This window comes from Nerophis lumbriciformis, linkage group LG07 (genome assembly GCF_033978685.3).
Source record: "Nerophis lumbriciformis linkage group LG07, RoL_Nlum_v2.1, whole genome shotgun sequence".
Classification (NCBI taxonomy): domain Eukaryota; kingdom Metazoa; phylum Chordata; class Actinopteri; order Syngnathiformes; family Syngnathidae; genus Nerophis; species Nerophis lumbriciformis.
This window is the reverse complement of record NC_084554.2, coordinates 14825001-14840000: the sequence shown is the minus strand read 5'-3', so window position 1 is coordinate 14840000 and position 15000 is coordinate 14825001. Positions and strand designations below refer to the sequence as shown.

Here is a 15000-nt window from a genome sequence, read left to right as displayed (position 1 = left end):
CGTCAAAAAAACAGTGGTACCGTTTTTCCATTCCATTTAAATTAATTGTGTGAATGATATGGTTTTTAGGGCTGCAACAACTAATCGATTATAAAAATAGTTGGCGATTAATTTAGTCATCGATTCGTTGGATCTATGCTATGCGCACGCGCAGAGGCTCCTTTTTTAAATTTAAATTTTTTCTTTTTTATAAACTTTTATTTATAAACTGCAACATGTACAAACAGCTGAGAAACAATAATCAAAATGCACGGTGGGAGAGGGGTTAGTGCGTCTGCCTCACAATACGAAGGTCCTGAGTCCGCCTGAATTTCGGGAGATTTTCGGGAGATAATTTGTCCCAGGAGGTTTTCGGGAGAGGCGCTGAATTTCGGGAGTCTCCCGGGAAATCCGGGAGGGTTGGCAAGTATGGCTTAACATGTTTATTTTGTGTGTTGTGTTGTGTGACATTAACGTTTGAGCAATGTTGAGTTATTGATATATTGTTATTGCTCTGCAATAACAATAGTTGGATTTACCGTAACACAAGTAAATCAGCTGTTTATTCATTTTGGGAGTGAACAGAGTTGTCAGAACGCTGGTTTGTAATCTATTAATAAAGTTTGACTGACCTATCTGACTGTTTTGTTGACATTCCCTTTAGCGCAGCTCCATCTAATGGATGCATAGGTGCGCCTTATAATCCGGTGCGCCTTATATATGAACAAAGTTTTAAAATATGCCATTCATTGAAGGTGCGCCTTATAATCTGGTGCGCCTTATAGTGCGGAAAATACGGTACTACTAAAAGACAAGTTGTCTAGTATGTTCACTATTTTATTTAAGAACAAACTTGCTATAAGAAACATATGTTTAATGTACCGTAAGATTTTTTGTGAAAATAAAGGCAATAATGCCCTTTTTTGTGGTCCCCTTTATTTAGGAAAGTTTTGAAATTTTGGTAGCGGTACCAAAATATTGGTATCGGGACAACACTATTCGAGGGGAGAAAGACCGAGTCAGAACCTGCGGAAAAACAGACAAAGAAGAGCTAACCCAGGTATCAAAAATGAGAGAAAAGGAAGTATTATATTTTGGGTCCTCTTCTACTGATGTTTTTCTCAAGATGCTTGAGGAAATGCTGAAAGAGCATGAGGAAAGGCAGGCTATGGTGTCTATGGATAAAGACATGAAAGAGCAGGGAAGTCTGGGAACGGTGATTCTTTTATATTTCCTTTTCGCTCATAAGGTTAATCATAACAGTTTTGAGGTAACCATGGACCGGGGCGACAACAACACGCATTCAGTGATCACAATAATAGTTTTAAATGCCTTCATTCACACGGTCTGTAGATGACCGCACACCAAGAGGGGTCTGGCCATGGAAAAAGGGCGTTCCAAATACAGCTGTCCAACAATTACTCAAAAACTATATATTATATGAAATGGCAGCCAGGAAAAAAAAAAACATCATTTATTAAATTTTCTGATCATCTGGATGCTATAGGTCCATTAAGTTTATGATAATCAGAAAAACTGCTCACTTAAATTGTGTTCCTGGATTTTTTCCCAGTCCTAAAAAATGTAGAATATTCCACAAGTCACATGATCCACAGAAAGTTGTATAATTCGTCTGCAGGCCATTGGAAGAACAAGTTCACTTACCGACTATAAGGCGCACTTAAAATCCTTTTTTTTACCTCAAAACTCGACAGTGTGCCTTATAACCCGATGCGCCTAATGTAAGGAATAAGTTTGGTCGAAGCTATTTAATTTGGTACATGGTGTAATGATAAGTGTGACCAGTAGATGGCAGTCACACAAGAGATATGTGTAGACTGCAATATGATGACAGTCACACATAAGAGATACGTGTAGACTGCAATATGATGGCAGTCACACATAAGAGATACGTGTAGACTGCAATATGATGACAGTCACACATAAAAGATACGTGTAGACTGCAATATGACTCAAGTAAACAACACCAACATTTTATATGTTCCATTGAAAATATAGAACATTACACACAGCGCTCAAAAATCTACCAAAATGTTTTAGTACGACTTTGGTAAGCTATGAAGCCGCACCGCTTGATGGATTGTACTGTGCTTCAACATACGAGTATTATTATGGTGTGTGTATAAGGTCGGACATATTATCTGGCGTTTTGTTTCGCAATATTATGCAAAAGCAACTTTTCTTACCTTCTGATCTGTATTTGGGATCTGCATAAATCCTGAAAAATTGCGTGCGTCCACCTTTGTAGTCCGTGCCGACACCGTTGTTATGTGACATTCATCCTCCGCTGTTGCCATTCCTAATGTAAAGTAGTGTAAAGTTCTTACTTATATCTGTCAGTGAACTCACCATGAAAGCGCTAAAACATACCGGTCTAGTGAGTTTACATTATTCACCCAAGGAACTTTAGTTATTAGAGAGTTCCAGTCGGACGTTTTTTCACGGGACACACCTTGTTGTTGTTTCCGGATGAGAAGATGCTGTCATGTCTGTGTTGATCATGTTTTTGTTTGGCCATGTGCTGTTTGTTTTTTGGACACTTTCTTAGTTCCTGGTTGTTCACTCCCTTGTTTTGTTTCCATAGCAACTCATTAGTTTTCACCTGTCATGTCACACACCTGTTTCACGTTTTGAGTCACGCACCTGTTGTTAATCATGTCTGTGTTATTTAAGCTTTTCATTTTCTGTTGGTCAGCCTGGCGACATCACATTTATGCTCTGCACACTTTATGATCACTCTTCTTCATGTCATGTTCACAGTTCCATGCCAAGTAAGTTTTTGTTTCTTGTTCATAGTTTTCCGCCTTTGTGCGCGTCTTTTGTTTTCATAGCCAAGTTGTTTTACCTCCGCTGTGAGCGCCTTTTGTTTATACCTTTTTTGAGCTTTTTGAGTTAAAATATTAAACATGTACTCACATTCACGTCGTGCCCGAGCCAATTTTCCGTTGCCTTCCGGAAAAACAAACCCCAAGGACCAAGTTCTGACAGATGCTGCTCCGTTATTGATTGAAGTAAAGTCTGAATGTCATTAAAACAGTTAGCTCCATCTTTTGACACTTCTTCCACTCCCGTCCTTGCACGCTACACCGCTACAACAAAGATGACGGGGAGAAGACGCTGCCGAAGGTGAGCCACGTAAATAAGACCGCCCACAAAACGGCGCATCCTGAAGCGACTGTCAGAAAGCGGCTTAATCTATGCAACACTTTGACCAAAGAACCACCATTACATGTTATGTAGACCACAAGGAAGTGTTTTACATTTAGAAAATAATATATACAGTATATGACTCCTTTAATGCGCCCTATAATTCGGTGCGCCTTGTATAAGAAAAACGATCAAAAATAGACCATTCATAGGCAGTGCGCCTTATAATCTGGTGCGCCCTATGGTCCGGAAAATACGGTAAGTGTCATCAAGCAAATAAAACCGATTTGATAAAAAGGGCCATTTAAGGAACGTAATAAACATTTGCTTAGGTAGTAGAAGTGTGCTTTCAAAAATGCAAGTATTTTGTCGATAGAATTGGAAGAGAGCGAGCAATTAAGTCACCTGTGCTCGGATCATAGTGTCCTCCATCGTTGACCAGCACCTGGTTGAATCGGAGCACCCCGTCCTCTCCTTGAACAGGTGTCCGAGTCAGGCCGACTGAGAAGGCCACCTTGTCCCCTGAAGACATGTAGAAGAGGTGACGTAAACACTTTATGTGTGACAATGATGGAGTCTCACCTGGAGCTCCAGCGGTCCTTGTCGCCGGGGGGCCGGCCTCACCCATTTCCATCAAAGGCATTTGCAGGGGTGTGTCTACAGGGGGAGGAGCCACTGGGGAGCTTCTAGGAGAACTCCTGGATGGTCCTGCGTCCGCGACGTCAACATGAACATCTGACAGAGAGTGAAAGTTGTCATGATCTGGTCTGACAAACCTGCTTAGCTCTAAATCTGTGAAAATTCATTGTGTGTTGTACTTCTCAAGCCATATATTTAATCACCTATATTTTCCTTTGCAGCGTGTATTTAAAAAATGGCAATAAAAGTGTTAGCATACAGACATCTGTAAAACTAAAGATCACAATTGTGGTTCACAGTCCATTTACTGTACTTTTATTGATTATTAAGATGGTGTCTTTGAACAGTCTTTTTACTTTTTTGTTTGTTTTTCAATATCATTCAATCAAAACTGAATTAAGCAGCACTCACGGCAGAATTGACAGTGGTTTTTATGGTCTGAGTTTATTTCCAACACACATACAATTGCTACATCACCATTTCCAGGTTCTCTTTTTAACATGTTCAAAAAGGAGTAGGAAGAAGCAGAGCTTATTTAATCCTCCCCCTTTTCCGTTTCATAGCAATTGCTAACATTTCACTTCCTGTTCTCATCTTGTACCCAATTTACTCCATAAATATTACAAGTCTACAAATAAATAACAAATAGTGAAGTGAGCTGTATTTCATATCGTGAGATGAATAAGATTATCAATCAAATCAGAATGTTTTGTTACGTCTTGGGCGCATGGTTGAGATTGTCGTGTTCTACAACGAGCAGAAAACCAGGGGGAACGTAAATGTTGCATAAAGCAAATATTGACCCAGCACTTACTGCTGGGTGACAAGAAACTATAAAGGGGAGTGATTAGCCAAAACACCTGGTGGAAACACTAATTGCAAAACTAAGACAGGTGAGGAGAATCAGTGCCCATGGAAACCAACAATAAACAGGGAAAGAGGGTGCACCCAGGAAACCGACTAAAACCAGAAACATAACCAACATAAATCATGCCATGATCCGGGTAACGATCATGACATGTTTATCAATAAACGTTTTCTTTTTTCTTTGTAAAAGTTTTGAGTTTGAACAGTTTCTTAAACTTCAGAGCCCAAAACCAGTGAAGTTGTCACTTTGTGTAAATTGTAAATAAAAACAAAATACAATGATTTGCAAATCCTTTTCAACCTATATTCAATCGAATAGACTGCAAAGACAAGATACTTAACGTTTGAACTGGAAAACTTTGTTATTTTTTGCAAATATTAGCCCATTTGGAATTTGATGCCTGCAACATGTTTCAAGAAAGCTGGCACAAGTGGCAAAAAAGACTGAGAAAGATGAGGAACGCTCATCAAACACTTATTTGGAACACCCCACAGGTGAACAGGCAAATTGGGAACAGGTGGGTGCCATGATTGGGTATAAAAGCAGCTTCCATGAAATGCTCAGTCATTCACAAACAAGGATGGGGTGAGGGTCTCCACTTTGTGAACAAATGTGTGAGCAAATTGTCGAACAGTTTAAGAACAACATTTCTCAACAAGCTATTGTAAGGAATTTAGGGATTTCACCATCTACGGTCCAAAATGTCATCAAAAGTTTCAGTGAATCGGCAGAAATCACTGAATGATATGAAATTGTGTGATGTATTATGCTGTAAGTGTGTTCATGTTCGAAATAAACTAAAGAAAGAAAGAAAATAAGTCTCTGCACGTAAACGATGATATTACGGACCTTCAATCCCTCAGGCAGTATTGCATCAAAAAGCGACATCAGTGAGTAAAGGATATCACCACACGGGCTCCGGGACACTTCAGAAAACCACTGTCAGTAACTACAGTTGGTGGCTACATCTGTAAGTGCAAGTTAAATCTCTACTATGCAAAGCAAAAGCCATTCATCAACAACACCCAGAAACGCCGCCGGCTTTGCTGGGCCCGAGCTCATCTAAGATGGACTGATACAAAGTGGAAAAGTGTTCTGTGGTCTGACGAGTCCACATTTCAAATTGTTTTTGGAAACTGTGGACGTCGTGTCCTCCGGACCAAAGAGGAAAAAAACCATCCGGATTGTTGTAGGCGCAAAGTTGAAAAGCCAGCATCTGTGATGGTATGGGGGTGTATTAGTGCCCAAGACATGGGTAACTTACACATCTGTGAAGGCGCCATTAATGCTGAAAGGTACATACAGGTTGTACATTGTTTGATTTCTTTACCTAATCTATTCTATAATTTAATTCCACATACTGATATACTAAAAGGTTTTAAGTGTTGTACGTGCATACAAATGTTTGAAGTTAGATTTTTCTCTAAGGTTATATTTTCTTCTTTTGTTGAGAAGAGGACTTGTACGTTCTTAGGTAGCAGGTTATAGTTTGCTTTGTGCATCATTTTAGCTGTTTGCAAATGCATCATGTCATTGAATTTGAATATTTTATATTGCATATTGTGTATATTGTGTGGTTTCTTCTTTTTTTAAAATGCAAAGCACCTCAGGGAAACAACCCAAATTTCGTTGGACCTGTACCTGTACATGCACAATGACAATAAAGATCATTCATTCATTCATTCATTCAATATTTTGGATTTAATAAATAAAGGATTTGTATGTTTTCTTTATCCAACATTATGTATTATTCTCACTGACCTCTTTTGTAACACGGTCAGTGAATGAAGCATATTTTTGTAATTATTTCCCATATTTCTACACAATAACTCAGATATGGTAACACTAGCGAGCAGTAGCGAATATGGAGTCATTTTTGGTCCAATACATATTTTGCTTTATTTAGTATTATTCTTCCCATATTATGTTGTATTTTTATATTTTTTCATCAGTTATTACACCTTAAAATTGATTGATTTCATTTACTCTTTCAATGTCTTGTCCATTTGTATTTGACTTTCTCTTCCACTGTTAACAAACAGCATTATTTCTGTTTTACTGAGATTCAAAGATAGTCTGTTTCTGTCAAACCATCTTTTTAATTTATTCAATTCTTCTGTTGTTATTTGTATTGGCTTCCGTGTGTTCTCTCCTGAACAAAACGCAGTTGTATTGTCTGCAAATAAATCTAACGTTAAGTCTTTTGTAACTTTACAAATGTTGTTTATATAAAGATTAAACAATTTTGGTCCCAGTATTGATCCCTGGGGTACACCACAGGATATATTTAGTGTTGTAAATGTGTGTTCTCCCTATCTTCATGTATTGCTTCCAGTTGTTTAAGTAGCTATTATATAATATAATATATTATATATGTATATATATAATATAATATTTTCCACTCGGGAAATCTTCACCTTTTGACGCATTACTGTTTGCTCTTTCAAGAGATTCACCACCATCTTCTTGAGATCCTGAAGTTCCCTTTTCGTGTTATTATTCTGAGTTTTCAGACTTTCTATATTTTCTTGCAGACTTCTCATATCTTCTGTGTTCTAAAATAGCTTTTCTCAGATCTTCTTTGTGTTCTAATCTTGTCAGCCCGTCAACTGATATCACTTTGTGTGGTTGGAAACACTTTGAAACAGCTTCCATCGCCGTACAATCTCAGTCTCGCTTCTGGTTATTAGGCAACCGCTTTGAAATGCTGTGGGGGCCGTTAGCTTGAGGCTAAAGGCTCTTTCAATCCGCCTTATTCCTGCAAATCAGTGCGTCTCAACGGACCAAAAGCAGTTTGAAGATGCCAGCTGACTCTCCTGTGGCTGTAAACACTATCAGTGGACAAAAATGATCAAGATCAAAAACCTCGGTCGCAAGAGCACAGCCTTTATCCTTTCGTCTTTTACTGTTGACAGAAAGTGGCGTGGCAAAGACATAACACAGCACCAAGGCTTGAGAAAAACGCCACATTTGAGGCATTCACGTTGAAGATTAACTCAAAATTAGTAATGTAATCATCCATCCATCCATCCATCTTCTTCTGCTTATCCGAGGTGTAATCAAAAAACAAAAAAAAACAACAAAAAAAAACAAAACAAAAATTGTATATATATACACAGGTATATATACAGTAGAGATGCGCGGTTTGCGGACACAACCGCGGAGTCCGCGGATTATCCGCGGGTCGGGCGGTTGAAATAAAAAAAAATTAGATTTTACCTGCGGGTCGGGTCGGGCGGTTGAAATAAAAAAAAAAAAGAAGATTTTAAATAGATTCAGGCGGGTGGCAGTTAAACCAATTCGGAAATATATATACATAGTTAAATGTTGTTACCCACATACGAAAAACGAGCAGGCACCTGCAGCATATGCCACAACAGAAGAAGAAAAAAAAAAGAGATGGACACTTTTACGGAGCGGAGAAGGGACGCCTCGCCGGGGTCCGGGACCGAGGCCCCTTCCCCCGAGAGGGCCCCACCGGGAGCCGTAGTTGAGGTGATCCGCGAGAAGGGCCCGACGCACATCCAGGGTCACCACCGCGCCCACCGCACCGACACCCCGCCTCGTCCGCCTTCGCCGCGGCCGGCATCACGCGCAGCAGGTAAGCAGCTTACCTGCCCGCCACCCCCGTGGCCGGGGGCTCGTAACAGGGGTCACTCCGCGCGCTCCGCCCGCGCAGCTTACCTGCCCGCCACACCCGTTGCCGGGGGCGCGTAACAGGGGTCACTCCGCGCGCTCCGCCCGCGCAGCTTACCTGCCCGCCACCCCCGTTGCCGGGGGGGCGTAACAGGGGTCACTCCGCGCGCAGTGCGCTCACGAAAGGGGTGGGGCTCACCCTGGTGAGCCGAGTGGGCCACTTTTGGTAAGCAGAACTGGCGCTGTGGGATGAACCGAACGCCGGGTTAAGGCGCCCGATGCCGACGCTCATCAGACCCCAGAAAAGGTGTTGGTTGATATAGACAGCAGGACGGTGGCCATGGAAGTCGGAACCCGCGAAGGAGTGTGTAACAACCCACCTGCTGAATCAACTAGCCCTGAAAATGAATGGCGCTGGAGCGTCGGGCCCATACCCGGCCGTCGCCGGCAGCGAGAGCCGCGAGGGCTAGGCCGCGACGAGTAGGATGGCCGCCGCGGTGCGCGCTGAAGCCTCGGGCGCGAGCCCGGGTGGAGCCGCAGCGGGTGCGAGGGACATCGCACCTCCACGCGCTTGGAGGTGCGCTCAGCGCGGCTCCCAGATGATTGCGCACTGGTGTGCGTCTGGGCCGTGACAGCGTGGCACGCATTGAATGTCTCTGCTGCATTGGATCAGTCTCCTTTCTTTAACAGGCAAAAGCTTTATAACCTCACTAATGCCTTGCATCGTCTATATTAGATATATAACAACGGGCGGGTGCGGGCGGGTGCGGTTTTGATTAAATGTTAGTTCGGGTGGATGCGGATGGTTGACGACTTTTGTGATGCGGTTGCGGATGAAATAATTGCCTATCCGCGCATCTCTAATATACAGGTATATGTACTGCATATATATATATAATGCATATATATGCAGTATATATACACAAACTGTATACAGTATATATATATATTCTTTCTACATTATTTATACTGTATATAGTATTGCACGCAGTGTGTGTATATGTGTGTGTGTGTATGTATATATATATATATATACGGCGTGGCGCAGTGGAAGAATGGCCGTGCGCGACCCGAGGGTCCCTGGTTCAATCCCCACCTAGTACCAACCTCGTCATGTCCGTTGTGTCCTGAGCAAGACACTTCACCCTTGCTCCTGATGGGTGCTGGTTAGCGCCTTGCATGGCAGCTCCTTCCATCAGTGTGTGAATGTGTGTGTGAATGGGTAAATGTGGAAGTAGTGTCAAAGCGCTTTGAGTACCTTGAAGGTAGAAAAGCGCTATACAAATACAACCCATTTATTTATTTATATATAGTTTTCAGTATATTGTATTGTATATATACACACACACAAGTATACACATAAAACCCTATATATACAGTATATACACAGTATATATACAATATATATATATATATATATATATATATATATATTGATATTTGAATATATTATTTGTCAAAAGTTTCAAAATGCATGTAATCTAAAAAAACTAGTTAATAAATGTTTTATATTTTTCTAGATTACTTAATTGTTTAATATATACATGAATTATATAATCATATATATACATGAATTATATATATATATATATATATATATATATATATAAATAATAAATAGGAACATAAAACAGTAAGAATAATAGTAGTAATAAGAGCAATAAATTAATAGAAACCAGAATAAAAATTAAGAACCTAAGAAAAGTTTAAAATGTTTGGTAAAAAGTCTGATTAAAAGGTGTGCCTTTGACCTTCTTTTAAAAACATTATCGGTCTCTGCAGCCTTTTTTTAGGTGGAAAAATTCGCAAATGAGATCTATTTATTTGTGGGGATCCCTATTATATATATATATACACACACACACACACACACACACACACACACACACACACACACACACACACACACACACACACACACACACACACACACACACACACACACACACACACACACACACACACACACGTATATATACACACATATATTAATATATATATATATATAGTTACTTTGCATGCAGTCTGCTTTCGGCCCCATGACACATTTTTTAAACCCAGAAAAGTTTGGACACCCCTGCTCTAACAGTACTGTTACTTGTGTACATTATTCTACATTATCCACTTCTGTCAACTATGGACAAAATCTAACAAATCAGATTGGACTATTAGAATCCTTCATCAAACACAGCCATACTCAACAAGACCCACAATAACATAATCAAATATTTTCAGTGACTTTTTAAGAACACTTATATTAACGGCTCCTTAAAAGTAATTTTAGGGCGTGCTCAACATGTGGCCAGCAGCTGCATTGGAAGTTCATCAACATGTCACATAATAAGTATTGTATAAATGTATATATGGCTCCTGAGAAACATTTAACAACAACCCCACTGAACCCTACACCCCAGCACCTGGGGGAGAAAGGGGCCATTTAGGATGACCCCTTAAGAACTCGATTCTGCAGAGTCTGTGGACACACGTGACTTGTGACAAGTGAAAGTATTAACCGGTTGCACCAACTATATCACACCTTTATACACACCATTCAATTACACTTTGCTCTTTTTGTGCTGTGGACAATCAATGTTAGTTTTGTTCCTCACTGATGTCCTGTCTGTCTTTTTTGTTCACTTTCGTAATGCACCTTGTGTGTGATTGGTGGAGAATTGCACACACACACGCACATGCACACACGCACACACACGCACTGGTTATCATTTAGAATGGGGACTAAGTTTTTGATCATCATTTGTGTGGACCACCCTTTCTACAGGTTGTGGAGGCATAAAACATTTTTGGTAAAATGTCCACTGCCCAGTTAGCTCATACACGTCTTTAAATCTCTGGATTGATGAAGTAATGTGCTGGTCATTCTTACTGGGGACCCTGGGGAAAAAGAGTTAATATGGTTCATGGGGACCAAATTTAAATAATTTTGCATAATTCACACAAATTTGTACATGAATACGTACAAAAAAAAAAAAAGTTCAAATTAAATATGACATGATCCTCAGAATATAGCACTACAGCTGTCCTCTTATAGGACAGCTGTAGTAGGACAGCTTTGTTAAAGCAAATCCTGCATCTTCTGTGACATTACTGAAAACTGCTATTTAGCAGTAATGAAGTTGTCTGCAACTCCAACTACCATATATAGAAGGATGGAACATTCTGAATGTGAATCATACTTTAAGGCATGGGTATCAAACTTAGGTTGATTGGCAACACTAAATTGGCCCTAGTGTGTGAATGTGAGTGTGAATGTTGTCTGTCTATCTGTATTGGCCCTGCGATGAGGTGGCGACTTGTCCAGGGTGTACCCCGCCTTCCGCCCGATTGTAGCTGAGATAGGCTCCAGCACCCCCCCGCGATCCCAAAAGGGAATAAGCGGTAGAAAATGGATGGATGGATGGAAGTTGTCTGCAACTCCAACTACCATATATAGAAGGATGGAACATTCTGAATGTGAATCATACTTTAAGGCATGGGTATCAAACTCTGGCAAATTTGGCCCACCGTGTAATTTCATTTGGCCCTTGAGGCAATATCAAATTAACATTAGAGCTGGCCGCTGTAACACCGCATTCACCGCTAATACTCATACTTGCCAACCCTCCCGATTTTCCCGGGAGTCTCCCGAATTTTAGTGCCCCTCCCGAAAATCTCCCGGGGCAACCTTTCTCCCGAATTTCTCCCGATTTCCACCCGGACAACATTATTGGGGGCGTGCCTTAAAGGCACTGCCTTCAACGTCCTCTACAACCTATCGTCACGTCCGCTTTTCCTCCATACAAACAGCGTGCCGGCCCAGTCACATACTATATGTGGCTTTTACACACACACAAGTGAATGCAAGGCATACTTGAGCAACAGCCATACAGGTCACACTGACGGTGGCCGTATAAACAACTTTAACACTGTTACAAATATGCGCCACACTGTGAACCCACACCAAACAAGAATGACAAACACATTTCGGGAGAACATCCGCACCGTAACACAACATAAACACAACAGAACAAATACCCAGAACCCCTTGCAGCACTAACTCTTCCGGGACGCTACAATATACACCCCCCGCTACCACCAAACCCCGCCCCCGCCCACCAAGTTAATGTTGATATTTACCTCAGAAGGCTGCAAATAGAAAAGAGGCATTCAATTTTTTTTTTTAATTTTATTTAATATACCATTGATGTTTTTTCCTTTGTTTTTTGAAAGTTGATTTTGCACTATTAAGTTATATAAGCGTTGCTTGTTCCATATTCAGTGTTAAAGCAAATCAGTGTAGCAAACTGAGCAATAATTAACGTTTCATTCATGCACTTTCTCTTGCTACTTCAAGGCTTGAATGTTTGCTTCATTCATTATTGTTATTTTATTTTAAAATGTATTATTAGCCTGTGGAAAAAGTTTATTTTGATATTTACCTCAGAAGGCTGCAAATAGAAAAGAGGCATTCAATTTTTATTTAAATTTTATTTGATATGCCATTGATATTTTTTTATTATTATTATTTAAAACTGGATTTTGCATGTCACTATAAAGTTATATAAGCCTTGCTTGTTCAATATTCAATGCAAAACTTGTTTGGGTCCCTATTAAAAAGTTAATTTGTTCAACCTTGGCCCGCGGCTTTGTTCAGTTTTAAATTTTGGCCCACTCTGTATTTGAGTTTGACACCCCTGCTCTAAGGTAATAATGTTTTATAATCATCCATCCATCCATTTTCTACCGCTTATTCCCTTTGGGGTCGCGGGGGGCGCTGGAGCCTATCTCAGCTACAATCGGGCGGAAGGCGGGGTACACCCTGGACAAGTCGCCACCTCATCGCAGGGCCAATATCATGCTGTTTGAAAATGTCATCAAAGCTTAAAAATCCCTTAGGCATCTTCAGAATGGATCTGACTATCATTTAAAAAGGTTTCCCTTTACGGGACCTGTTTTTTTGTCCCCATACCGTCAGAGGTCCCCTAAAGGTGACTGTGTAAACAGAGCGATGTCCCCATTAAGTAAGCATTGCCAGAATACACACACACACACACACACACACACACACACACACACACACAATCACACACACGCACACACACACACACACGCGCACACACACACACACACACACACACACGCGCGCGCACCTATACTGGTAGGCTAGCAGGGCAAATGTCCCTAACGCGGCTAACATGTAAAAACAAAAACCCCAGGTTTGAGTACCACAAGGCCAGCAGCCGGCCACGCGAGTCCTGGGGTGCCCAACATGCCCAAAACGCACCCAGCAGAGTCACAGGGGGAGGAGGGGAGCGAAAATTCCCCCTTCAGGGGACCTTTTGCAGCCGGCCACGCGAGTCCAGGGGTGCCCAACATGTCCAAAACGCACCCAGCAAAGTCGCACTGTGAGTGGGGAAGAAAAGTTGGGAAAGTTGGCAAAAGTCCCGAAAATGATCAAAAATGACACCCAGGTTCGAGTCCCACAAGTCCCGCCGCGTTCCACCCGAGTCCGGGGGTGCCCCCGACATGTCCAAAACGCACCCAGCAAAGTCGCACTATGAGTGTGGAAGAAAAGTTGGAAAAGTTGGCAAAAGTCCCGAAAATGATCAAAAATGACACCCAGGTTTGAGTCCCACAAGTCCCGCCGCGTTCCACCCGAGTCCGGGGGTACCCCGACATGTCCAAAACGCACACAGCAAAGTCGCACTGTGAGTATGGAAGAAAAGTTGGAAAAGTTGGCAAAAGTCCCGAAAATGATCAAAAATGACACCCAGGTTCGAGTCCCACAAGTGCCGCCGCGTTCCACCCGAGTCCGGGGTTTCCCCCGACATGTCCAAAACGCACCCAGCAAAGTCGCACTATGAGTGTGGAAGAAAAGTTGGAAAAGTTGGCAAAAGTCCCGAAAATGATAAAAAATGACACCCAGGTTCGAGTCCCACAAGTCCCGCCGCGTTCCACCCGAGTCCGGGGGTGCCCCCGACATGTCCAAAACGCACCCAGCAAAGTCGCACTATGAGTGTGGAAGAAAAGTTGGAAAAGTTGGCAAAAGTCCCGAAAATGATCAAAAATGACACCCAGGTTCGAGTCCCACAAGTCCCGCCGCGTTCCACCCGAGTCCGGGGGTGCCCCCGACATGTCCAAAACGCACCCAGCAAAGTCGCACTATGAGTGTGGAAGAAAAGTTGGAAAAGTTGGCAAAAGTCCCGAAAATGATCAAAAATGACACCCAGGTTTGAGACCCACAAGTCCCGCCGCGTTCCACCCGAGTCCGGGGTTTCCCCCGACATGTCCAAAACGCACCCAACAAAGTCGCACTGTGAGTGTGGAAGAAAAGTTGGAAAAGTTGGCAAAAGTCCCGAAAATGATAAAAAATGACACCCAGGTTCGAGTCCCACAGGTCCCGCCGCGTTCCATCCGAGTCCGGAGGTTACCCCGACATGTCCAAAACGCACCCAGCAAAGTCGCACTATGAGTGTGGAAGAAAAGTTGGAAAAGTTGGCAAAAGTCCCGAAAATGATCAAAAATGACACCCAGGTTCGAGATCCCACAAGTCCCGCCGCGTTCCGCCCGAGTCCGGGGGTGCCCCCGACATGTCCAAAACGCACCCAACAAAGTCGCACTGTGAGTGTGGAAGAAAAGTTGGAAAAGTTGGCAAAAGTCCCGAAAATGATCAAAAATGACACCCAGGTTCGAGTCCCACAGGTCCCGCAGCG

The 15000-nt window shown here is 42.0% G+C and overlaps 1 protein-coding gene across 4 annotated transcripts in view; it reads right to left on the bottom strand.

Annotated features, from left to right (window-relative positions):
- The window catches only part of emilin2b (elastin microfibril interfacer 2b), a 56284-nt gene that overhangs the window by 1178 nt on the left and 40106 nt on the right, over window positions 1–15000 (bottom strand). For all 4 annotated transcript variants that reach the window (XM_061965761.2, XM_061965763.2, XM_061965762.2 and 1 more), the window contains 2 exons: window positions 3730–3882; window positions 3553–3669 (listed from right to left, as the gene is read on the bottom strand). In XM_061965761.2, coding sequence (XP_061821745.1) covers window positions 3553–3669; window positions 3730–3882 — 270 coding nt within the window. The remainder of the gene's footprint in view (window positions 1–3552; window positions 3670–3729; window positions 3883–15000) is intronic.